Source organism: Bufo bufo, chromosome 2 (assembly GCF_905171765.1).
Source record: "Bufo bufo chromosome 2, aBufBuf1.1, whole genome shotgun sequence".
Lineage (NCBI taxonomy): Eukaryota > Metazoa > Chordata > Amphibia > Anura > Bufonidae > Bufo > Bufo bufo.
Genome location: NC_053390.1, coordinates 259,631,846 through 259,658,809, shown reverse-complemented (window position 1 = coordinate 259,658,809; position 26,964 = coordinate 259,631,846). Strand labels below are relative to the sequence as shown.

The 26,964-nt window shown below is 48.1% G+C and overlaps 1 protein-coding gene across 1 annotated transcript in view; it reads left to right on the top strand.

Moving 5' to 3' along the window:
• Nucleotides 1-445: 445 nt before the first annotated feature.
• Nucleotides 446-26,964, top strand: part of PRKAB1 (protein kinase AMP-activated non-catalytic subunit beta 1) — a 33,176-nt gene continuing 6,657 nt past the window's right edge. Inside the window, exons 1-4 of the mRNA XM_040416528.1 lie at nucleotides 446-711; nucleotides 7,725-7,891; nucleotides 10,072-10,165; nucleotides 26,865-26,964. The exon at nucleotides 26,865-26,964 is cut by the window's right edge and continues 15 nt beyond it. Of these exons, the coding sequence (XP_040272462.1) occupies nucleotides 568-711; nucleotides 7,725-7,891; nucleotides 10,072-10,165; nucleotides 26,865-26,964 (505 nt within the window). The 5' untranslated portion in view covers nucleotides 446-567. The remainder of the gene's footprint in view (nucleotides 712-7,724; nucleotides 7,892-10,071; nucleotides 10,166-26,864) is intronic.

Below are 26,964 nucleotides of genomic sequence, written 5' to 3'. Positions count from 1 at the left end.
GGAAACAGGACGGATCCGTTTTGCAGCCCATAGACTTTTATTATGACGGAATGCCTCTAAAGGCATTCCGTTATAGAATTGCATTGTGGTCCGTGGTAATGGAATCCATAATGTAATTCACCTTTTACCAGTAAACGAAGCGTAAACGAATTTCAAAATATGAAACTTGTGAGAATAAAAAATGTTGATGGAATGATCCCTTTAAAGAAATCTCAAAGCTCTTTGCTGCATATTGAAATCCTTGGACGCCATCTGGTGGTCCGGAGGTTAAACAGCTATTTTGTCCCCCTGCTGAGCATATATAGTACTAGGATTCAGTAATAATGTGCATACAAGGGCAGGTCCTGCTCCGTCCTGTAGTCTGCAAGTAACCAGTGACGTCACCGTTCTAAAATACGGGTCTGCCCTAGAGACCGCGACCTGTAGTGCACTCTGAGAGCCTGTTATCGGGCGGCAGAGAGGCGTGAACCGCACTGCGTTCCACCGCCGCTACCGGAAGCAGGAGGCGGAAGCCGGGAGCTCCATAAACAAAGTCCTCAACGCTTCGTAGTTTGTCCTGCTGCGAACATGGGGAACACCAGCAGCGAGCGACCTGGACCCCTAAAGGGGCGAAGGGACAGCGGTGGGGGCGCCACCAAGGGAGACGACAGAGCCAAGATACTAATGGACAGCCCTGAGGACGCCGACATGTACCCGGCTGAGGAGAGCAAGGTGAAGAAGGTTGTGGGTGTTGCAGGGCAGCAGTAGGGCCCGTGCTGACAGCTGGTGATGGGCACAGACAGCTGGCAGTGAGGGGGCAATGTCCCTGCCAGGAGCTGATGTGCAGGGCTAATCTCACCCCCTCCTTCACTGCTGGTATGGGTGGCACAGGTGGACAGGGCACCCGGCTTGATTTTCCTAGTACCCTGCGTTTCCTTAGTAGACAACAACCCCAAAGTAGGCGCCAACACGAAAACTGGTAAGGGGTGGGATACCCGCCTCGTGGTGCACCAGGGTGGGAAATCTGCAGCAGGTTGTACGCGGGAATTCCGCAGCGTATAATGATGTTACTGGATCTCATTCACACCCTGCGGAAAATGTCCATAACGGAACGTGCCCATATGGATTTTCCATCTCTAGCAGTGGATTTTACCCCCTGCAATCCATAGGTTGAAATCCACCGTCAAATCGTACATAATACCCCTCAAAATATGTCTCTTGCGGACGTGGGTGAGCTCGCAGCAGATCTGGCTGAAATCTGCTTCCAAATCCACCGGTTCTGCCAGGATCACAGCGGGACTAACGCCACTTTTGGGCTCTTTCTTATGAGTGAGTTTGCCATCCGGGTACCATGCGTGTAGTGAACACACAGCATCCGGACTGGATCCTGACCCATACATTTCAATGGCTCTGTGCATCATCTCTACATTCAGGAAAATCTCAGCATGTTCTATATTGTGCGTTTTTCACTCAGCTCTGGCTCAATAGAAGTGAATGGGACTTGTGTGAAAAACGGAACACATCCAGATGCAATGTGGTTTTCACTGATGGTGGCCGGGAGATGCTGAGTGTTTTTCTTTACATGTGTGAAAACCCCCCACATACAATCCGGACAAAAAAAAAAATGCAAACACTAAATACAATCGCAGAAAAAAAACTGGTTGAATTTGCGTGCAAAATGATCATTTATTTTTCCTGAACAGATCCTGACACAATCCGTATAGCTCACGTGAAAGAGGCCTTAGGCCCCTTTCACACGGGCGAGTTTTCCGCGCGGATGCGATGCGTGAGTTGAACGCATTGCACCCGCACTGAATCCTGACCCATTAATTTCTATGGGGCTGTGCACACGAGCGGTGATTTTCACACATCACTTGTGCGTTACGTGAAAATCGCAGCATGCGCCTCTTTGTGCGTTTTTCACGTAACGCAGGCTCCATAGAAATGAACGGGGTTGCGTGAAAATCGCAAGCATCCGCAAGCAAGTGTGGATGTGGTGCGATTTTCACGCACGGTTGCTAGGTGACGACCATGTGACGAACGCAGTGACGTCATCAAAGGTCCTATTGCTCACAGAAGAAGACAGAAGGAGATGCCGGGCTGCGCGAACAAGTAGATTAAGGTGAGTTAAAAAAATTAAAAAAAAATTTAACCCCTCCAGCCCTATTTTACTATACATTCTGTATTCAGAATGCTATTATTTTCCCTTATAACCATGTTATAAGGGGAAATAATACAATCTACAGAACACCTAACCCAAACCTGAACTTCTGTGAAGAAGTTCGGGTCTGGGTACCACATTCAGTTTATCACGCTCGTGCAAAAGGCATTGCACCAACGCGATAAAAACTGAACATCGGAACGCAATCTCAGTCAAAACTGATTGCAATTGCGTTCCTACTCGCGCGGGTTTGCCGCAATGCACCGGAACGCATCCGGACATGCCCGTGTGAAAGAGGCCTTAGTCTTTGCAGTGTAAGGGTCCATTCACACGTCCGTAGTGTATTGCGAATCCGCAATACACCCGGCCGGCACCCCCATAGAACTGCCTATTCTTGTCCGCAATTGCGGGCAAGAATAGGACATGTTCTATTTTTTATTTTATTTTTTTCAGAGCCGCGGACCGGAAGATCGGCGGCGCGCACCGGTAATGCGGAAAATAGCAGTGCGTCTTATGGGGTGAATGCTGCGACCGTCCGGTGAATAGGCTGAGAGGGAGGAGGGGCTGGGGGCCGGCTTCTGTTTCTGTAATGGCAGCGGGGCCCGGTGCAGTCACTGTATTCTACTACACCGGGCCCCGCTCACTGTAGTATACGGTAATCATATCTAACTTGTGGGTATTGTTAAAGTATTCCAATCATCTTAAATCTAGCGCTGTACTACTAACTTCTTGGCAGTCAGGAGTCCGGGTGGGCGCTCGTAACGTAGTTCACTACGTCGCGCGCCTGCTTCCCCCACTTTATGAATGGAGCAGGCGCGTGACGTAGTGAGCTACGCTGCGAGCGCCCGGCCTCCTGACTGCCAAAAAGTTAGTGGGGGATCTGTGGATGACACTGTTATGGGGGATCTGTGGATGACACATAAGATAAGATTCTATATATGTGTCATCCATAGATGCCCCCACAATGATCCCCCATAACAGTGCCATCCACAGATGCCCCCATAACAGTGCCATCCACAGATGCCCCCATAACAGTGCCATCCACAGATGCCCCCATAACAGTGCCATCCACAGATGCCCCCATAACAGTGCCATCCACAGATGCCCCCATAACAGTGCCATCCACAGATGCCCCCATAACAGTGCCATCCACAGATGCCCCCATAACAGTGCCATCCACAGATGCCCCCATAACAGTGCCATCCACAGATGCCCCCATAACAGTGCCATCCACAGACCACTATTAGTTCAAAAGCACTCCTTTTGGTTCAAAATATTTTTTTTCTTATTTTCCTCCTCAAAAACCTAGGTGCGTCTTATGGGCGGGTGCGTCTTATAGGGCGAAAAATACAGTAATTAATTATAACTTTTTGTGAATTGGGACATTTTAAACTTTTTTTATTTTTTATTCCAATTTAAATTTAGTAGGAGTCGGTTCATTTTTTGCCGACTCCGACTCCAGGTACCCAAAATTGCCTCCGACTCCACAGCCCTGGTTAAGAGTGGCCGCATTTTCTTGTCCCTTGCTGGGCCTCCTGCCTCAGAGGATGGGATGCACTTTTTCTGCACAAGGGTGAAAAAAAGTCACGCTCCTCAGGCTTTCAAAAATGTCTTATAATTTGTTGTAACAGACAATCAAGGTGGATATTTAAATGAATCCCTTTGATTTTGGAGCCTTACTCCGGACTTTGCTTACAAGCATGTGAGAACATTGGGGGGGATTTAAGACCGGCGTTTCTTGGGCCTGTCTTAATAACAAACCCCGGTGGCGGACAATGCGCTAGGATTACTGGGCGTTAATAATTATGGCCCTTTTTTCTCCTGAAGAATTTACCATGTTCTGGAAAATGAAACCTACACCAGCATAGATTTTATTTTATTTTTTTCAAGTTTTATTTGTAAAAGCGGCAGAGAAGGGGAAACTCGCAAGACGCCACTTGCGAGTTTTTGTGTACACAAAATCCCACGTCTCACACAAACTTGAAGTACCGGTCCCTGGGCAGTAAGCACCGGTAAGCAGGCCACATGTAGGTTACTCAATAGGGTTGTGACTGAACCTTTCCGGATACTGAAACCTAACACCTCAGATCTGGTCAGCAGTATACTGAATTCTTTCCATCCCATCATTTGTACCAGTGTGGTACTAGAGGCCGGAGACCGGGTACTGGATCTTCTCACTTCCTATGTAGGAGATGTTTGCACTTTGGATGGTGCAAGACCGTTCGGCTCCTGTGATAAAACCACATGTCCAGGGTATTCTGCTAAATCAATAAGCCTTTGTTAAGGGGAAAAAATTAACTTGGAAGTATATGTTCACCTTTGAACAGCATTTATAGTATAGAATTAAAGGGAGACTGTCAGCATTTCTGACCATGTAGTACTGCTGACAGTGGTAGTTTGGGGCTGGGGAGAGCAGGACAAACATACCTTTGGGGAGTTTTTATTATCAGGAGTACCAAACTTTTATTCTGCCAGATTCTGCTCCTGCAAGTGTCCTGGAGGTGGAGCTTCACTGTGAATAGTTCTCTAAGCTGTGCCCCACCGCTCTGACTGACAGCTTGTCCATAGCTGCATTCACAATTCTGCATGAAATCTCCCAGCATTCCTTGTTTTCAGTGGCAACCAGCAAAATTGTGGTCTTCGTTTTGAAATATAAATATGGGCACAAAATGTAACAATGGCATAGTCTGTAATATACTTGCCGCAAGCCTCCCGACAGTCCCGAATATCAGCCACTGTACTGCAGTCCTGAGTGCAATGGTGAGGCTTCCCGCTCCACCATCCAACCTGTAACTCCTGCATGATGTACTGAGAGTGCACTTAGTGATCTGCCCGGTTACTTGTGGGCTAGGTCAGTATGCATTTTGGAGACCCTTAGAGGTATCATATTGTCTGTGGGGTGACACTGAAGAGATGCGCTGTATGTAGAGGGCATCATACTGTGTGGGAAGGCACTGTGTACTTAGGGGTCAACTTTACTGTGTAGGGTGTCACTGAGGGCCCATCACTGCTGCAAGTGAGGACTTAGGGGTAATCTTTACTGTGAGTGGGCATTATATTTTGTGGCAAGGCACTAAGGAGGCATCATGCCTTGTGAGAACAGTAAACGGGCATCATACTGTGTAGCAAGACACTAAGGAGGCATTATAAACTGTGAAAGAACTTATAAGGAGGCATCATTACTGTATAGGGAGGCACTAGGGGGCATCATTACTGTATAGGGAGGCACTAGGGGGCATCATTACTGTATAGGGAGGCACTGGGGGGCATCATTACTGTATAGGGAGGCACTGGGGGGCATCATTACTGTATAGGGAGGCACTGGGGGGCATCATTACTGTATAGGGAGGCACTGGGGGGCATCATTACTGTATAGGGAGGCACTGGGGGGCATCATTACTGTATAGGGAGGCACTGGGGGGCACCATTACTGTATAGGGAGGCACTGGGGGGCACCATTACTGTATAGGGAGGCACTGGGGGGCACCATTACTGTATAGGGAGGCACTAGGGGGGCACCATTACTGTATAGGGAGGCACTAGGGGGGCACCATTACTGTATAGGGAGGCACTAGGGGGGCACCATTACTGTATAGGGAGGCACTAGGGGGGCACCATTACTGTATAGGGAGGCACCATTACTGTATAGGGAGGCACTAGGGGGGCACCATTACTGTGTAGGGAGGCACTAGGGGGGCACCATTACTGTGTAGGGAGGCACTAGGGGGGCACCATTACTGTGTAGGGAGGCACTAGGGGGGCACCATTACTGTGTAGGGGGGCACCATTACTGTGTAGGGGGGCACCATTACTGTGTAGGGGGGCACCATTACTGTGTAGGGGGGCACCATTACTGTGTAGGGGGGCATCATTACTGTGTAGGCGGGCACCATTACTGTGAGTTGGCTCATGATTGCTTTTTGTTGGGCACAAATGGGATTAGTCGTGTATGGATTGGGCAAGGCTAGAGATGTTACCTTGTTAATTTGGCTTTGTACCTGCACTGCCACCCCCAGTCCTCTCACTTGTAGCTCTCTTCCAGGAAGAAAAAAATACGTTTTTAATGTTTGGGAAAACCACTTTAGGCTACTTTCACACCTGCGTTCAGGTGTCCGCTCGTGAGCTCCGTTTGAAGGGGCTCACAAGCGGCCTTGAACGCAGCCGTCCAGCTCTAATGCATTCTCAGTGGAGGCGGATCCACTGAGAATGCATCCGTCTGGCGGCGTTCAGCCTCCGCTCAGTGAGCGGACACCTGAACGCTGCTTGCAGCGTTCGGGTGTCCGCCTGGCCGTGCGGATCCGTCCAGACTTCCAATGGAAGTCAATGGGGACGGATCCGCTTGAAGATGACACCATATGGCTCAATCTTCAAGCGGATCCGTCCCCCATTGACTTTCAATATAAAGTCTGAACGGATCCGTTCAGGCTACTTTCACACTTAGAATTTTTTCTAAGTTATAATGCAGACGGATCCGTTCTGAACGGATGCAAACGTCTGCATTATAGGAGCGGATCCGTCTGATGAAACATCAGACGGATCCGCTCTGAACGCAAGTGTGAAAGTAGCCTAACGTGATTACACCCCATGTTTATATTCACCCACACACCACAGTTTCTGGATGTGTGGCCTATATACAGTTCATAAAGTTGTGGCCCTAGATTTTAATTTATGATGATTGTTGGGATATAACATTAAAAGACTTGATTTTAATTATCAATATATATATTTTTTTCTTACTAAAGTGTGAGAGCCTGGTAAAATAATAATAAACTTCTCTTCCCTATCTGTGCCCGCTGCAATCCAGCACCTTCCCCAGCCGGCGACACATACCAGTAATAATAGCTGGGCTGTGTACAGTTAGAATAATTTACAGATGCATAAAGCCTCAGCATTCAACACACAAATGGATACAAAATACAAGGTGTCGGACCCCCACCAATCAGTTGCTGTTCACCTATCCAGAGCAAAGGTCATCATTTAAAAAGTCTCGGAAAACCCCTTTAACATCCCCTTCTTAACCTAACAAATACATAGGCCTCCTCTTGCACATAACAAAAAGTTATAGATAAGTAAAACAATAGCGACCAGCAACGCCAATGTACATTTTACTCTGTTTCGTCTTACGGAAATCTAAAAAGTGTGGTACCTAAATAAATACCTCCTAATCGGCCAATGGGTAATCGGATTCACAGGTGATCGTCGCTCACCATCCTGCACGCGCGCATCCAGAAAGGACAAATTAGGAGTGGTCAGGGGAAACAGAACAGGTATTCAAGGAAATAATAATCCATAAGGGAAATATATTGTTGGCTGCATCAGTGATGTGTATACTGCTGCAGCTAATGGTACACATTGTGATATCGCTGAAGCCAGTGGTTGGCTGCAGAGGTATACGGTACGTCACCTCTGCAGCCAAATGGTACTTCACTGGTGGCAGGAAAGAGGACAAAGTGGTTGTGCAGGGAAGGAAAGTTCCTTTTTTTTTTACCTTGTTCCTGGCACTTTAGTCAAATAAAAAGCCCTTTAATTACAGAGCTATTTGTGTTACTGATCTGGTCTTCTCTTCTAACCCTTGTTCTTGCAGGCAGCGCTAGAAAAGGATGAATTCCTAGCGTGGCAGCATGATTTAGAAGTAAATGATAAAGCTCCAACTCAGGCGCAGCCAACTGTATTTCGCTGGACTGGTGGAGGGAAAGAAATTTACCTATCTGGTTCATTTAATAACTGGGGGAAAATTCCTCTCATCAGAAGGTACGTTGCACGGTTATGCTGTGAGCATCACTATTTACCTGGAAAAAATAAATCAGTATTTATTATATAATATAAATGTAATCACCTCAAATATCCCTTTTTCTTGGAGGACCTGAACACCTCATAAAACAAAACCTTTTTTTCTGCTCATGTTGGTGAAAAACTTTAATAAAGTACATTTAGTGTCTTTTTCTCTTTTTTTTCATGACAGATTGGGCTTAGTTTTTTTTTTTTGTTTATCCTTTTTACACATTTTTCAATTTATTACTTATACATGTGTATTTGGTGTTTTCTGTGCACCCTTATTCATTCTGCTTCCTTCCCCTCCTTCTCTTTGACAAGGCAAGGTTCCTGCTTAGGCTACTTTCACACCTGCGTTCGGGTGTCCGCTTGTGAGCTCCATTTGAAGGGGCTCACAAGCGGCCCCGAACGCATCCGTCCAGCCCTAATGCATTCTGAGTGGACGCGGATCCGCTCAGAATGCATCAGTCTGGCAGCGTTCAGCCTCCGCTCCGCTCAGCAGGCGGACACCTGAACGTTGCTTGCAGCGTTCGGGTGTCCGCCTGGCCGTGCGGAGGCAAGCGGATCCGTCCACACTTACAATGTAAGTCAATGGGGACGGATCCGTTTGAAGATGACACAATATGGCTCAATCTTCAAACAGATCCGTCCCCCATTGACTTTCAATGTAAAGTCTGGACGGATCCGTTCAGGCTACTTTCAGACTTAGAATTTTTTCTAAGTTATAATGCAGACGGATCCGTTCTGAACGGATACAAACGTCTGCATTATAGGAGCGGATCCGTCTGAGCAGACATCAGACGGACCCGCTCTGAACGGTAGTGTGAAAGTAGCCTTAGTCGCCTGGCCATGTCAATCATAAAGGAGAGGGAGAGGCTGGCAGTGGAAGCAGGAGGAGAAAGGGTGCACAGAGTGGCTTCAGCCCGCTGTCTGTGCACCTCATTGGCATGTGGGTTAGAAGTACATCAGAATGAACAGATCGTTGAGTGAAAGGTATCCTTACATTCAGCTGAGCTAGCCCTACAAGGCATTGTGCCTAGTTTAAGGCCCCTTTCACACGGGCGAGAATTCCGTGCGGGTGCAATGCGTGAGGTGAACGCATTGCACCCGCACTAAATCTGGACCCACTCACTTCAATGGGCCTGTCAAGATGAGCGGTGATTTTCACGCATCACTTGTGCGTTGCGTGAAAATCGCAGCATGTTCTATATTCTGCGTTTTTCACGCAACGCAGGCCCCATAGAAATAAATGGGGCTGGGTGAAAATCACAAGCAAGTGCGGATGCGGTGTGATTTTCACGCATGGTTGCTAGGAGATGATAGGGATGAGCAACCACGGACCCCATTAAAGTCTATTCACTGTATTATTTTCCCTTATAACATGTTATAAGGGAAAATAATAGCATTCTTAATACAGAATGCTTTGTAAAATGTGCCTTGAGGGGTTAAAAAATAAAAATAATAACTCACTTTATCAACTTGATCGCACAGCTGGCATAGTCTTCTTCTTTCTTCTTCTTTCCGGACCTGCAAAAGGACCTTTGATGACGTAGTCGCGCTCAGGTGACGTCAGCGTAGGTCCTGCTGAATGAAGATAGAAGATCCTTTTATCTTCATTCAGCATGACCTGCGCTGATGTCACCACGTGGTGAGCGCGATTATGTCATCAAAGGTCCTTTTTGCAGGTCCTGAAATAAGACGATGCCGGCTGCGCGATCAAGTGGATGAGGTGAGTTATGTTTTTACTATTTTTTTTTTTAACCCTCAATTGACATTTCACTTTGCATTCTGTATTAAAGAATGCTATTATTTTCCATTATAACCATGTTATAATGGAAAATAATAAAATTCTGTGAAGAAGTCCGGGTTCGGGTCTAGGTGGTGCCACATTCAGTTTTTTCTCACACGTGTGCAAAACGCATTGCACTCGCGCGGAAAAAAACTGAACAACGGAACGCAATCGCAGTCAAACCTACTTGCACGATTTTCCCTGAACGCACCTGCATCGCATCCGGCCCTCACCCTCGACGCCCGTGTGAAAGAGGCCTAATATTGAATTTCCCGGTGACAGACTGCCTTTTAACAGTGGCGTGGTTGTACGATATCTAGAATGTTTTCCACCATCGTTGTACTTTACACTGGATTCTCTTATGTTACAGCCACAACAACTTTGTTGCAATACTGGACCTGCCAGAAGGTGATCACCAGTACAAGTTTTTTGTGGACGGCCAGTGGACACATGACTCTGCGGAGGTAATTGTGCTGATTGTAGAATTCAGCAGTGCTTTTTATCACAGCTGTTAACAGAAACATGTTGGATGTTGCAGCCAGTATACACCCGGTAATGTCGCAGTGTAAGCTACTGATCTACAAGCTGCCACTGGAAAGAGTAGCCCGCTATCTCTACACATAAACCCGTTATTGGAAGGGAGAGATACATGGCAGCCATGCACCTCTGCCATATCTCATGGCAAAAGAACAGGATTTTATGGTTGAAACCTAAGCTGGCTGTAATTAGTTTCCCCTGACAGGTGATCCAGGTGCCTTTTTGCCATGGTGCTGCAATTTGACTGTTCGCCGCATACCTTTTAAAGGTGAAACCCATTTTTTGCCAAATCGCAGCACATAGTATACACAAAGGCAGACAATCTTATGAGAATTTAATTTTCTCGTACTTTTTTCTTGGGGGACACAGACCATGGGTATAGCTTAGAGGTATTAGTAGGAGGGACACTATGCAAATACAAACGCGCTCCTCCTCCTCGGGCTATACCCCCTGACTTCACCAGGAGAAACTCAGTCTTTGCTTAGTGTCTGGTGAAGGAGGATGACACTCCTTTTTGACTACTCCTTTTTGTTATTTTTTCTAGATGGGGACGCAGGTCGGCATGGCGCCTTCCTGGTCCCCCATGGAGTGCCGGCCGCCGTCTTTGGGACGCTGCCTGGCTGCCTCCATTATCCCCTGAAGAGGGGATTTTTGTCTCTTGGAAAATGGAGATTTATGTATATCTCCGTTTTCCATCCCTTCTATTCTATTCCTAGCAAATTGCCTTTGTTTCCCATACAACCCGATTATCCTGTGTAAAATTACACCTCTTCCAGTCCTTCATATATCTCAGGAACAACACACAACCCTCGCAGATACTTATATATAAAAATAGGTTACTGATAACATAGAGATGACAAAGCAATAGACATTATACATGGAGATACAGATAACACAATACATAGAGGACACCACCACACACAGCCACCTCAGTTCCTGTCCACCCTGGATGCTAAGCAAATGTGGCTAATAATGTGTATGTATATACAGTATATCCAGAGTCCACCAATATACAGTCTCTTCTAACCAACTCACCTCCAGTACCTGACCATTAGTACATGTACATATAGAGACTCATGCATAAACAGCATATATAATCTAACTGGTAATACAATTGCAGACTGCTAATATCTATATGTACACATATAAAGTCTACTGGGATATTATACTTATATACATACCCACATACGCACACATATAACTTAGCTTGCTCCTGCATCCATCGGTGTCCAGGAAGAGAAGCCCCCGCCTCACTCCCAACTTTCACCTATATCTTCCTGTGTCCCAGCCCCCCCCACCATAGACTCCACCCTGTGACCACCCAAATATCTCCCCCCATCTCTTGATCAAGAGGATGTTGTTCAACTGCCTAGGATATGCTAACAAGGGACACAATGCTACTGGCCATACTGAATGGGTGAATACCACTGGGTCCAATTATTAGGCATATTTGTGTGGTCATCAGGATGAGGTTCTGGCTGAAAGCCATATTTCCCTTAACATCCCCCAAGAAGGCAAGTGCATCCGGGCTCGACCTGTTAGCTCCGGCATCCCACCAGCTCCTGGGTCACCTGCTGCTGCCCTCCATCCAGAGCACTGAACTCGGGTGAGTCAGATGTCTGAAGAGGTGAGCCCTGCTGGTACAGGACAGAGGGAGAAGACTGCAGGAACAGATGAGTATGGCAGCAATCCTCCCCCCCCCCCCCCTCCCCCCCCCTTACTGCCTCTGCACTATGTCCTATGGGCCGCCTGGGTGAATGGTGAGTGGGGTGTATTCCTTTTGCCTGGAGGCGCTGGGGTTTATGGAGGCACTTATCAGGGCTGGCGCACCATAAGTGAGGTGCAGCATTACGGCGGCATGTCTGATACCAGAGTGGCGTCGCACCGCTACTTCCGATTGCAGCACACTATCCAGCGGCGGATCGCCGCCTTATCTAGTCCTCAGTCTCCCCTGCTGGAGGCGACATGCTGTTTTATTAACCCCCGCTACGCTGGACAACTCCAGGGGCCATTTTTTTTCTTCACCTACCATGAGAGGGAGCACGTGCCTTTTTCGCGCTTCTATGACGCGGCTGGGGGCGGAGCCTAGCGCTGCTCTCCGGCTCCTTCCTCCGTCTGCTGAGACGGGTAGCTGCTCTCCTGCCCCTCTCTGGTGTTGTCTCCGGTGCTGTTGCCTGGGTGGTAGGACTATTTAGTTATTGCTGCATCTAGACCCCCCTTTTTTTGTGGAGCCATCATGCCTAAGTCAATTAAGACCTCTTCTCAGACCCCACTGGGGTCCTGTATGGAGTGTTTTCTTCCACTTTCGGCCACTGGTACCTGTGCCTCCTGCCCTGCCCCTGGACAGAATCACCCTTTTCCCCCTTCTCTTGTTCAGCCCAGCCCCCTCCCGGTCACTGCGGAGTCTGCGGCTCCCGCTTGGGCATCCGCCATGTCCAGTGCGGCTGCTGATTTGGCCTTATTCGCCAGGACAGCCTTGTCCTTTATGGAACGTATGGCAGTCTCCAATCCTGTGGCGCCAACCACTCCATCTCCTCACAGTGGTTCCCGCAGAGGACGCCTGACTACTAAGAGGCAGCGTAAACGGCAGCATCCCTCCTCGGATGACTCCGCTTCCCCCCCTCGCCTTGAGGCGTGTTCGGACTACTCTTCTCCCCCCCATTCCCCCCAGGGAGCGCAAGTCTGAAGGGGAATTGTCCGGCTCGGGCGAGGTCATGGAGCATGACCCTCCGCCTAAGCTCTCCACCATGGTGGCTGACTTGGTAGCAGCTGTCCGTGACACCTTTAATCTCCAAGGGGATTCTCCTCCTTCCACTAGGATTGATTTCGCCCTTTTTCCTCCCAAAAAAACAGAGGCTGCTGCCTTTCCGGTCCATGAGGAATTTTCCGCGGTCTTATCTAAGGCTTGGGACCGTCCTAATCAAAAGTTTTCTGCCACCAAACGCATGGATACTCTTTATCCTTTTCCGGCGGACAGTGTGGATCCCCCGGTAGCTAGGTTGGCCAAAAACACGGCCCTCCCTGTCCTGGACGGCTTTTCTCTGCAGGACGCCGTGGACAGGCGCCTAGATTCTCTGTCCAAATCTATTTTTTCACTGGCAGGCTCGTCCCTGCGACCTGCCTTTGCCTCGGCATGGGTGGCCAGAGCTCTCTCGGTGTGGTTGCAGCGGAATCACCATGACCTGGCGGAACAAGATACGTCTGCTGACACTCTGGATTTGGTTCTCCAGATGTCTCAGGCTTCCAAGTTCCTCTGCGAGGCTTCCATGGACATTGGTTCCCTCTTTGCCCGCATTTCAGCCCTCTCGGTCATTCAGCGCAGGGAGGTCTGGTTGAAGGTATGGGACGCCGACGCTTCCGCCAAGCGTTCCCTTGCTAACCTCCCCTTTGAGGGTTCCAGACTTTTTGGGGCTCAACTGGATGAGTTCATCTCTGCCGCTACAGGTGGCAAGAGCACTCATCTTCCCCAGCCTAGGTCTAGGCGCCCCCTTTCGGGTGAGGACTTCCAGTTCTCGGTACCAGTCCTTTCGCCGCTTCTCTTCTAACAGGACATCGCCTGCTTCCTCTGCAGGGGGGTCACAGGACTCCCGCAAGAAGCCCTCCTTCAAGCCCCAGCCTTCCTGGCGCCAGAGGGCACAGTCGGCCCGCCCTGCTGCCCCCAAGCAGTCCTCCGCATGAAGGGGCGCCCCCACCCCTCGTGGTGGGGGGCCGCCTGCTCTCTTATCAGCGGGTTTGGAGGGCTCATGTTCAGGACGCATTGGCTCTAGAGATTGTATCGTCTGGTTACAAGATAGAGTTCGCGTCCAGACCGCCGGAACGTTTTTTCCCTTCTCGCGTTCCGGGGGATCCAGCCCGAGCCTCTGACCTCTTAATGGCAGTATCCTCCCTTCAGGACCGAGGGGTTATTACCCCAGTTCCCTCAGAGGAACAGGGCACAGGTTTCTATTCAAACCTGTTCGTGGTCCCAAAGAAGCATGCGGGTGCGGAGGTTTCGCATGGAATCCCTCCGCTCCGTTATTGTTTCTCTTCTTCCAGGGGAGTTCCTCGCGCCTGTGGACATCCAGGACGCCTATCTGCATGTTCCGATCGCAGAATCCCACCAACGATTCCTGTGCTTCGCCATTGGTGGTCGACACTATCAGTTTGTCGCCCTTCCTTTCGGGTTAGCAACCGCCCCTCGGGTCTTTACCAAGATCCTGGCACCGCTCATGGCGCTTCTTCAGACAAGGGGCATTCCTTTGCTGCCCTATCTGGACGATATCCTGATAAAGGCCCCCTCGCTTCTGCAGGCCGAGGACAGCTTCCGGATCACTGTTCAGACTCTGGAACAGTTCGGATGGCTGATCAATTTCCCAAAGTCCTCTCTCCTCCTGTCCCAGAAGCTCTCCTTCCTGGGGATGATTTTGGACACCTCGGCCGCCAGAGTAATTCCTGCCAGCCTCCAAGTCCTCCCAGATCCAGGGGGCAGTGTCGCATCTGCTGCGCTCCCCGTGCCTCTCCATACGGGAATGCATGCGGGTCCTGGGTCTTATGGTAGCCTCTTTCGAGGCCGTTCCATATGCCCAGTTTCACACTCGCTTGTTGCAACAGGAGATCCTTTCCCTCTGGTACAAGACCTCTCGGGGTCTGGACGATCGCATCCTTTGGTCTCAGCGGGTTCAAGCAGCTCTCCCTTGGTGGCTGTCCCCGATGAACCTGAGGTCGGGGAGATCCTTTCTTCCATTCTCTTGGACGATCGTCACCACTGATGCCAGTCTCCTGGGTTGGGGCGGCGTTCTCCAGTCTCGCACGGTCCAGGGGGTTTGGTCGGCGGCGGAATCTCGCCTTCCGATCAATATTCTGGAGCTGAGGGCGATTTTTCCACTCCCTCTCCCATTGGACTCCTCTCCTTGCGGGCCTCCCGGTGAGGATTCAATCGGACAATGCCACGGCTGTGACTTACATCAACCATCAGGGCGGGACCCGCAGCCGGATGGTGAGCAAGGAAGTGACGAGAATTCTGACGTGGGCGGAGTTGCACGTTCCGGTGTTGTCAGCAGTTTACATTCCAGGAGTAGACAACTGGAACTTTCTAAGCCGCAACAAGGTGGATCCAGGCGAATGGTCTCTGCATCCAGATGTATTCAAAGAAGTCTGCCACAGATGGGGCCGTCTGGATGTGGACTTGATGGCGTCCAGGCTCAACAACAAGCTCCCGGTGTTCCTGGCTCGCGCCCAGGATCCGAAGGCATGCGGAGTGGACGCGCTGGTGTCTCCATGGCAGGACTTCAGCCTTCTCTATGTCTTCCCTCCACTTCCTCTACTACCAAAGGTTCTACGCAAGATCGAGGCGGAAGGGATTCCGACCGTTCCTATCGCCCCAGAGTGGCCTCGCTGCGCGTGGTTCTTAGACGTGGCTCGGATGCTGGCGGACGCCCCATGGCCTCTTCCCGACATAAAGGACCTACTATCTCAGGGCCCGCTCTTCCATCGGAATTTACTATCTCTTCGTTTAACGGCGTGGCTGTTGAAACCGCCATCCTGAAGAAGAGGGGGTTCTCGGATTCCGTGATTAGAACTATGATCAGTGCGAGGAAGCCAGCTTCCTCCCGGATTTACTATCGTACCTGGAAGGCCTTCCTGACTTTTTGTGAGAACTCGGGGTTCCCTCCCCTTCGCTTTTCCATCCCGACGGTACTGTTTTTTCTTAAGGCCTCATGCACACGACCGTATTTTTTCACGGTCCGCAAAACGGGGTTCCGTTGGTCCGTCGTCCGTGACCATTTTTTCGTCCGTGGGTCTTCCTTGATTTTTGGAGGATCCAAGGACATTGTGCGGAGCCAAACGGATCCGTCCTGAATTACAATGCAAGTCAATGGGGAGGGATCCGTTTGACGTTGACACAATATGGTGCAATTTCAAACGGATCCGTCCCCCATTGACTTTCAATGTAAAGTCAAGAGTTAATATACCATAGGATCAGTTTTCTCCAATCCGATGGTATATTTTAACTTGAAGCGTCCCCATCGCCATGGGAACGCCTCTATGTTAGAATATACCATCGGATTTGAGTTACATCGTGAAACTCAGATCCGACAGTATGTTCTAACAGAGGCATTCCCATGGTGATGGGGACGCTTCAAGTCAGAATATGCTGAGAACTGTGTACATGACTGCCCCCTGCTGCCTGCCAGCACCCGATCTCTTACAGGGGGCTGTGATCCGCACAATTAACCCCTCAGGTGCTGCACCTGAAGGGGTTAATTGTGCATATCATAGCCCCCTATAAGAGATCAGGGGCTGCCAGGCAGCAGGGGGCAGACCCCCCCTCCCTCCCCAGTTTTAAATTCATTGGTGGCTAGTGCGGCCCCCTCCCTCTATTGTATTATTTTCATTGGTGGCACAGTGTGCAGCCCCCCCCCTCCCTCCCTCTATTGTATTATCATTGGTGGCCAGTGTGCGCCCCCCCCCCGATCATTGGTGGCAGCGGGCGGAGAGTTAGAAGCATCATACTTGTCTGTGACCGGCCGGAAGCTCCTCCTACTGGTAAGTGACAGGTCTGTGTGGCGCATTGCTTAATGATCTGTCACTTACCAGTAGGAGGAGCTCCCGGCCGGTCACAGACAGCACAGCAGGTAAGTATGATGCTTCTAACTCTCCGCTGCCACCAATGATCGGGGGAAGGGGGAGGGGAGGCCGCACACTGGCCACCAATGATATTAATACAATAGAGGGGGGGGGGCGCACACTGGCCACCAATGATAATACAAATAATACAATAGAGGGAGGGAAGGGGGGGCCGCACACTGTGCCACCAATGAAAATAATACAATAGAGGGGGGGGAAGGCCCGCACTGGCCACCAATGAAATTAAAACTGGGGAGGGAGGGGGGTCTTCCCCCTGCTGCCTGGCAGACCCTGATCTCTTATAGGGGGCTATGATATGCACAATTAACCCCTTCAGGTGCAGCACCTGAGGGGTTAATTGTGCGGATCACAGCCCCCTGTAAGAGATCGGGTGCTGCCAGGCAGCAGGGGGCAGTCATGTACACAGTTCTCAGTATATTCTAACTAGAAGCGTCCCCATCACTATGGGAATGCCTCTGTGTTAGAATATACTGTCGGATTTGAGTTTTCACGAAGCTCTGAAAAAGCTTTCATACAGACGGATCAAGGACGCGGATGCCAATCTTGTGTGCATCAGTGTTCTTTCACGGACCCATTGACTTGAATGGGTCCGTTAACCGTTGCCCGTCAAAAAAATAGGACAGGTCCTATTTTTTTGACGGACGGGAAACACGGATCATGGATGCGGCTGCAAAACGGTGCATTTTCCGATTTTTCCACGGACCCATTAAAAGTCAATGGGTCCGCGAAAAAAAATGGAAAACGGCACAATGGCCACGGATGCACACAACGGTCGTGTGTATGAGGCCTAAGTCGGCCTTGAGATGGGACTGTCGCTGAGTTCCCTGAAAGGTCAGGTTTCTGCGCTGGCCATCTTTTTTCAGAGGTCCCTTGCTCTTATGGGTCCTGTGAAGACTTTCCTTCAGGGCGTGGCACATTCGGTTCCCCCGTATGTTCCCCGTTTGCCGCCTTGGGATCTCAATTTGGTCCTGCGCGCTCTGCAGACGGCCCCCTTCGAACCTCTGAGAAAGGTCTCCCTGACTTTTCTCACCTGGAAAGTGGTCTTCCTTGTGGCCATAACTTCCATCAGACGGGTGTCGGAGCTGGCAGCTCTTTCCTGCCAGGAGCCTTTTCTGGTTTTTCACCAGGATAAGGTGGTGCTCCATCCGGTTCCCTCCTTTTTGCCCAAGGTGGTTTCTCCTTTCCACCTTAACGAGGATCTTGTCCTGCCCTCATTTTGCCCTTCTCCGGCAAACCCCAAGGAACGCGCTCTACATTCCCTGGATGTCGTCCGGGCCTTAAAAGTGTATCTCACGGCTACCGCTTCCGTCCACCATTCAGACTCCCTCTTTGTGGTTCCCGAGGGGCCTCGTAAGGGTCTGGCGGCCTCCAAGGTCACTGTGGCGCGATGGATCCGCTCGGCTATTTCCGCAGCTTATCGCGCTCGTGGTAGGGTTCCCCCGACTCGGATTACCGCTCACTCCACTAGGGCGGTGGGGGCTTCCTGGGCAAGACGCAATCGTGCCTCTGCGTCTCAGCTGTGTAAAGCGGCCCCCTGGTCGTCCTTACATACCTTTTACTAAGTTTTATCAGTTGCATTCCCTGGCTTCGGCTGATGCTGTCTTTCGCAGCAGTGTTCTACAGGCTGTGGTTCCTGTTTGACCGTTGGACGTTCCTCCTGGCGGTGCTGATATTTTCCCACCCCATGGACTGCTTTAGGACATCCCATGGTCTGTGTCCCCCAATGGAAAGAAGTACGAGAAAAGGAGCTTTTTTGTGAAACTCACCTGTAAAATCTTTTTCTCGACTTTTCCATTGGGGGACACAGCTCCCACCCATTCTGCCTGTGGCAGGAGGGGTGTTCAGTTTCTGTTTGTGGTTGGACCTCATGGGCTTTTGTCCGATGGCTTCCATTATTTTTTCTTGTCTCCTTCTCCTACTGCTTTTGCAACGCCTGAGTTTCTCCTGGTGGAGTCGGGGGGTATAGCCCGAGGAGGAGGAGCTCGTTTGTATTTGCATAGTGTCCCTCCTACTAATACCTCTAAGCTATACCCATGGTCTGTGTCCCCCCAATGGAAAAGTCGAGAAAAAGATTTTACAGGTGAGTTTCACAAAAAATCTCCTTTTCATTAATAACCTTATCAAAAGAAGCCAGTGAGCATTACTATACCCAGGTAAACCATTAGTTATCGATGTTCCCTCATTTTTAACTCTTCGTGACAGTGTTCTGTATGTCTGTTTCGTTGCTTATTCATCAATAACCTTATTCGTCAACAACCTTATTTTCTAAAAAGCCTGACTGGCTGTGATGTGTCACATGGCTACATACCGTTGTCTGAGCAATATTGTGGGAATTTGAGGGCCGTTCATTGGGTGTAGGACCACCAGTTGGTTGATCTTAAAGGTGTTGCATTATAACTACTTATCCCATATTGACAGGGCTGGAGATAAGAACCTGATCAGCAGGAGTCAATCCGCTGGGGCCCCCTCCAGTCACTAGAATGGGGGCCAGGGTTCCCTTGTTTGAATGGAGCTGTGGAAACACGTGCGCGCCACAGCTTTGTCTGGGGCTGCCAGAGATGGCATAGTGCAAGCGCTCAGTTATCTCCCCCATAAAGTTGAATGGAGTGGCGCACGTATATCCCCGGCTGCTTTCAAACAGGGGAGCAAGAGCAGTCGGAACCCCCAGTCGTTAGACACTTATCTCCTCTCCTGTGGAAGAAACATTGTAATGGAACAATTCCTTTAAAGGGAAACGCAAACCAAAACTAAAGTGTTTTCCATGTGTCTGTTTCTCACTTGTTCTCTTTTTTTTTTTGCTGCTGGTTTCATAGCAAGAGGGAAACTCCTGTCACTCTTACTGCTGATGATTAGACAGCTCTTGTCACACAGTTATAATGAAGGCGACTGCTCAGCCCTCCTGGCTGAATACTCATGTAGGGAATTCTGTCCGAAAATGCGTGCAAAAAAAGTGCAACTTTATTTTATTTGACACCACTATCTCCACTGTTGAAAAGTGGGTATAGTATGGTTTGGTATGTTAATTAGGTGCACAGCAGATTTATAAACTGCAACTTTTTACAAACTCGCAAAGATAGGTATAGTCTTACTCCAGTTGGGGGTGTTAAAATAACAAACAAAATAAAACCTAAAGTAACACTTGGTCAAACAAAAGAGTCACTAGGCACTCCACCATCCACACACTGCAATTTCATAGTAATGCACTGGTATCTTTCAAAATAGACTGCTGTGCGTATAGACATTGTGCTCTGTATCTCCAGGTAGCGGTAAACCCAGTAATGTAATCGGAAGAAGAGAGCGCATAGCATGGCACTCCCTGGATACAGCCTCCTACTTGTCACCTTAGGCTGGGTTCAGACCTGAGCGTTTTACAGCGTGTTCCTACGCGCTGTAAAACGCTCAACAGGCAAAAAACAATGTTTCCCTGGGGGCATGGTTCTCACCTGAGCGTTTTACAGCGCGTACAAACGTGCTGTAAAACGCCCTACGCCTCAAGAAGTACAGGAGCTTCTTTGGGGCGTATTGTCGCGCGTTCCCGCCCATAGACTTCAGCGGGAACGCGCCTAAATGGGCGTTTGCTTGTTTCCGCCCATTAAAAACACCCGATAAAAACGCCTGAAAAATGCGCATATCGAATACGCTCAGGTCTGAACCCAGCCTTAGAGTCCTGGTTATTCCTGATCTCCTGCCCATCTGCTGATGATTGGCAGTTCTCTCCTAGAGAGAAAGGGAGAAAACTCTGTAGAAGACAATCATCAGCAGGTGGGCAGGAGATTATGAATAACCAGGACTCTTCTCAGGTAGATTTGACTCTTTATAAGGCCTGGTCTCAGTGATTGTGATGCTGGTTCTCAGCAACCACTTACTATTAGCTCATGAGTGACACACCGCTGACATCAGCATAAATTTGATGACAGGTTCCCTTTAAAACCATGGGGTCCTAGTGGTTCAGTACTGGAAATTAAAAAGGCTTCACTCTGCAGAAAAATGGCATGTCTCCTGCTAAACTCTTTGACTTCATACAGTAAAGACCCCAAATTAATATTTTTATATATGCTGCTTCAAAATGTTCAGTGGAATAACCCCTAGCTTTCAATTGACTCTTTAATGGGGTTGTGCAGAATGTCCTATTCTCAGGATAGGTCCTCAATATCCAATTGACGGGGGTCCCGCACCCCTGACGATCAGCGGTTTGAAGAGGAGGCGGCACTCCACTACTTCCTCTTCATAACACTGCCTTTCATCTCGGCAGTGAAGTCCTCGCTCCATACATTTGAATGGAAAAATCATTCTTTTAAAAATGACACCCCTTTCCCCCACTAACAATAGCACTGTGGTCTCATACCTCGGTAATGGATTCCCAGCAAGCAAATCCTATACATTTGGGTTTCTCAGCCGCTGATCGGCCTCTTCAATATAATATTTCCTAGACTTTATTGGCAGGCTTGATAATCAAGTCCTGCCGACTTTATAACCATTTCAATTCAAAAACCGACAAATTGTATTCATCCTTTTTATAGTTTATCGCCTTCGTGTCGGCCTTCATCTGTCTTGAAAAAAATATCTGTGACATTACCAGATGTAACGGGAACAGGGACAGATGACTTCATATCACCTCTGACTGTGTGCACATCATTCTCCAGACCCAATAAACTCACAAGGTCGTGTGGGGCCAGAGATTGTTGCAGTAAAATTCTGAACACGCTGTGCATACTTATGTACCTACAGTTTAAGATTTGTACAACAGCTGTACCTTATGGTCAGTTTTTACCTCTTTGTCTCATTAATGGCCCTGATGTGGATTTTGTTAGGGTACTTTCACACTAGCGTTTTTCTTTTCCGGTATTGAGTTCCATCACAGGGGCTCAATACCGGAAAAGAACTGATCAGTTTTATCCTAATGCATTCTGAATGGAGAGCAATCTGTTCAGGATGCATCAGTTCAGTCCCTCTTACGTTTTTTGGCCGGAAAAAATACCGCAGCATGCTGCAGTTTTCTCTCCGGCCAAAAATACTGAACACATGCCGGCATTAATTTCCATTAAAATGTATTAAAATTGCCGAATTGACGGATCCGTTCTTCCGGTCCGCGCATGCGCAGACCTTTTAAATCTGTGGAAAAAAATACCGGATTCGTTTTTCTGGATGACACTGGAGAGACTGATCTGGTATTTCAATGCATTTGTCAGACAGATCCGGATCCGTCTGACAAATGCCATCTGTTTTGCGTCCAGATTTCCAGATCCGGCAGGCAGTTCCGGCGATGGAATTTTTGCTGCAAGAAATAATAGACAGGACAGAAGATTTGCTTGATCCTTTCGGTTTAGCCCCATGGAAGAGGATCTTAAGAAAATAATTTGCGCCCCTGGCATATAACTGTTTTCCGGATTTGGTGGTCTTCGCTGTTAGGAAACCTATAGTCTACTAACAATCTGTGCAATGATTTAGTTAAGAATTGCGAAGTTATGAAAGAAGCATACTTTCTTCTGCTGCCCTGCTTGCATAGCTCCAATTCACTACTATGGGAGAAACTGTAGCTTAAAGGGACTTTGTGCTGCCCATACTAACGGCAGCATAAAGTAGAGACAGGTGAGATGATTTCTGCGGTCTGTCATTTTATAAGTTAAAAGTAAGTGGTTGCCGAGAACCAACATGACAATCATTGCAGGTTAGGCCTGGAAAAGAGTCCCGGCCACCTGAGAAGAGTCCTGGTTATTCATAATCTCCTGCTGATGATTGTCTTCTACCGAGTCTTCTCCCTTTCTCTCTAGGAGAGAACTGCCAATCATCAGGAGATTGAGAATAACCAGGACTCTTCTCAGGTGGATGTGACTCTTTTCAGGGCCTGGTCTCCAGTGATTGTGATGCTGGTTCTCGGCAACCACTTACTATTAGCTCATGACTGACACACCGCTGACACCAGCATTTCTGTCAGTACTTTATGCTGCCCTCAGTGAGGTCAGCATAAAGTGGATGACAGGTTCTCTTTAATCCCATCGAGATGGGGCAACCCCTTTAAGATTAATTGAACATGTGAGGGAATGTCATGGAGGTTAGAGTTTTTGTCAACACTTTGCAGGTTTATTAAGTGTTAAAAAGGGGGCATCTCTCATTTTCAGTACTGAAGCACTGGGATCCTCCTGGTTTTAAAGAAATTATTTTAATGTATTTATAATGTAAGAGGATTTGCTACACTACTGTTGCTTTTGTATTCCTTCATCTTGTTTGCATGAATTAATGAATTAACACCAAAAAGATCTTTGCAAGTCATGTGAGGCACCTTGATGAAGGACCACTTGAATTGCGAAACGAGTGTTGTGCAGGCTCTCTAAGGAGGAGTCCCGCTATCCTGCACCTCCGATGTGTCTTCGATGGACGATTAGTTAGACACAGTGAGTGACGTACTACTTGCTTTCTTAGAGAAAGCTCTCTAGACCAGGGATGCCCAACCTGCGGCCCTCCAGCTGTTGCAAAACTTCAACTCCCAGCATGCCCAGACAGCTATCAGCCTACAGCAGGGCATGATGGAAGTTGTAGTTTTGCAACAGCTGGGGGGCCGCAGGTTGAGCATGCCTGCTCTAGACAAAACCCAATTAAAGATGTGCCAAATTTATCAGTCAGCATGCAATGCTTTGTAAATTTGGCACAAATTATGGCAACACAGCCTCAAGAAAACTTGACTTTTAGGCCTCTTTCACACAACCGTTTTTTTTTTTTTCCTGTTTACGGGCTGTTTTTTGCATTCCGTATACGGAACCATTCATTTCAATGGATCCGCAAAAAAAATAAAAAATATGTACTCCGTATGCATTCCATTTCCGTTACTTTGAAAGATAGAACATGTCCTATTATTGCCTGCAAATCACGTTCCATGGCTTCATGTCAATGGGTCCGCAAAAAAAACTGAACACATATGGAGATGCATCCGTATGTCTTCCGTATCCGTTCCGTTTTTGCGGATCCATCTATTGAAAATGTTATGCCCAGCCCATTTTTTTTCTATGTAATTACTGTATATGCCATGCGGAAACAAAAAACGGACCGCAAAACACTGAAAAAGCCATACGGTCGTGTAAAAGAGGCCTTAGGGTCCATTCACATATCCGTGTGTGTTTTGCGGATCCGCAAAACACGGACACCAGCAATGTGCTTTCCGCATTTTGCTGACCGCACATCGCCGGCACTATAATAGAATATGCCTAATCTTGTCCGCAATTGCGGACAAGAATAGGACATGTTCTATTTTTTGGGGGAATGGAAATGCGGACCCAGAAGTGCGGGTCCGCATTTCTGGATCCTGGCAGCACATCGTGCGGCCCCATAGAAATGAATGGGTCCACAATTCCGTTCCGCAAAAGTGCAGACGTGTGAATGGACCCTTAAAATTATAAATTACCCTTCATGGTTTCTTAGCTTATCTAGGAGAATATTGTAGGTAGATTAATCACACTGCAGAGACCTCATGGAAGTGATAGCCCTGACATGAGAGACAACACATCTGGCCACAGGATGTCCTGCACATATGTCTGAACTGTTAGGCCTCTTTCAGACGGGCATTGCGGGAAAATGTGCGGGTGCGTTGCGTGAACACGCGCGATTTTTCAACGCGAGTGCAAAACATTGTAATGCGTTTTGCACTCGCGTGAGAAAAATCGTGCATGTTTGGTGCCCAAACCCGAACTTCTTCACAGAAGTTCGGGCTTGGGATCGGTGTTCTGTAGATTGTATTATTTTCCCTTATAACATGGTTATAAGGGAAAATAATAATAGCATTCTGAATACAGAATGCATAGTAAAATAGGGCTGAAGGGGTTAAAAAAAAAAATATTAATTAACTCGCCTTAATCCACTTGATAGCGCAGCCCGGCATCTCCTTCTGTCTCCTTCTTTGCTGATTGTAGGAACAGGACCTGTAGTGATGTCACCATGGTAAAAGATCATGTGATGACCGGAGTGACATCACCACAGGTCCTGTTTCTACAATCAGCAAAGAAGGAGACAGAAGGAGATGCCGGGCTGCTCTATCAAGTGGATTAAGGTGAGTTAAATAATTTTTTTTATTTTTTTTCACCCCTCCAGCCCTATTTTACTATGCATTCTGTATTCAGAATGCTATTATTTTCCCTTTATAACCATGTTATAAGGGGAAATAATAATGATCGGGTCTCCATCCCGATGGTCTCCTAGCAGTTGCTTGCGGATTCTTGCGATTTTCATGCAACCCCATTCACTTCTATGGGGCCTGCATTGCGTGAAAAACGCAGAATATAGAGCATGCTGCGATTTTCAGGCAACGCACAAGTGATGCGTGAAAATCACCGCTCATGTGAACAGCCCCATAGAAATGAATGGGTCGGGATTCAGTGCGGGTGCAATGCGTTTAACTCGCGCATTGCATCCGCGCGGAATACTCGCCCGTGTGAAAGGGGCCTTAGTGTCCATCGTTTCACTACTAGAAATGACAGACTGTCGTATGCAATGGCTCCTTAGATCATCACACCAGCAGTTGGGGCAGTGTGTCGCTCCACAGCAAAGTCAGGATTGAAGCACTCAAGGCCTCCATACTCTAACCTAACCACCTTCGGATCCCAAACAGAACCTGAATGTGTCGCAAAAAACAATATGAATCCAGTCCATAGCAGTCCAGATTTTTTGTTCACAACACCACTGCAAACAACAATGGCTGGCTGTAAGTGGCAGGACACATAATGAGAGCCATTACACCAAATTTCCCTCTGCTAAGCGCCTGGAAATGGTCTGGGTAAAGATGAGGTGCCACCCATGTCTGAATGGTGGACAACTAAACTGGAGAAGCTGCTCATGCTTGTTAGGCTACTTTCACACTAGCGTTAATATTTTCTGGTATTGAGATCCGTCATAGGGTCTCAATACCGGAAAAAAAACGCTTCAGTTTTGTCCCCATTCATTGTCATTGGGGACAAAACGTAACTGAACAGAATGGAATGCTCCAAAATGCGTTCTGTTCCATTCTCATACTGGAGAGCAGCATGCTGCGGTTTGCTTTCCGTCCTGGGATGTGGAGCAAGAGGGATCAGTCATGTTTCTCTGACACAATAGAAAACCGATCCGTCCCCCGTTGACTTTCAATGGAGTTCATGATGGATCCGTCTTGGCCATGTTAAAGATAATACAACCGAATCCGTTCATAACGGATGCAGATGGTTGTATTATCAGTAACGGAAGCGTTTTTGCTGAACCCTGCCAGATCAGAAACACTAGTGTGAAAGTAGCCAAAGTGGATCAAACAATCCTCTCTACTTGTTGTCTCTCTGAGCTATCCAGAGCCTGTTCACTGTGTGTGTTCCCTCACTTAACCACTGCTCCTAACAGCTAGGTCAGTACTGCATAAGTGGTGGACAATTTGTCAAAACGACCATCCTACTTCTCTGTCCAATGATGCTACTTCTCTGTCCAATGATGTGCCTCCTCTCAGAATCTGTCAACTGTACAAAATGCCTGTGAGTGCGTCGTAGAGGCATGTCTACCAGGCAACAATCTCTCACCAAGAGGTACACTACCCAAAAGTAACCTCTGGGAATCTTTTTATAGGGCAGCCGAAGAAACATTTTTATACTCTCTCTTGGCAACACCCAGTGTCTAGTCAGACCATTCCTGTAATCTACCATATCTACCTGAGACATAACTGCACGCCAAGCAATTTCTATCTGCGTTCCTTTCTTTTTTTCTGTGTTTGTCTACTGGAGTTCTGCTTTAATTAAGTAATATAATAGGTAATCTTGCTGACAGCCTCTTCAAATTGTAAAAACAAAGCACAAACCTATGTGGATACGTGATAAATGTTTTTATGGGACAACCCCTTTAAATGCCATTTTTGGGCGTTTGCTTCAAGATGTCACTTTACACAGTTTTGCTTAATAAGGAGGGTTTTCTGGAGTAAATAGGACACGGTTTGGGTAGGATGTTTCCCTTTGTCCACACTATAACACCCTAAGTATAGTTTGTTCTTTCTCTGTCTAGCCAGTAGTAACTAGCCAGCTTGGCACAATCAACAATGTCATTACTGTGAAGAAAACCGATTTTGAAGTCTTTGATGCCTTAATGGTGGATTCTCAGAAAG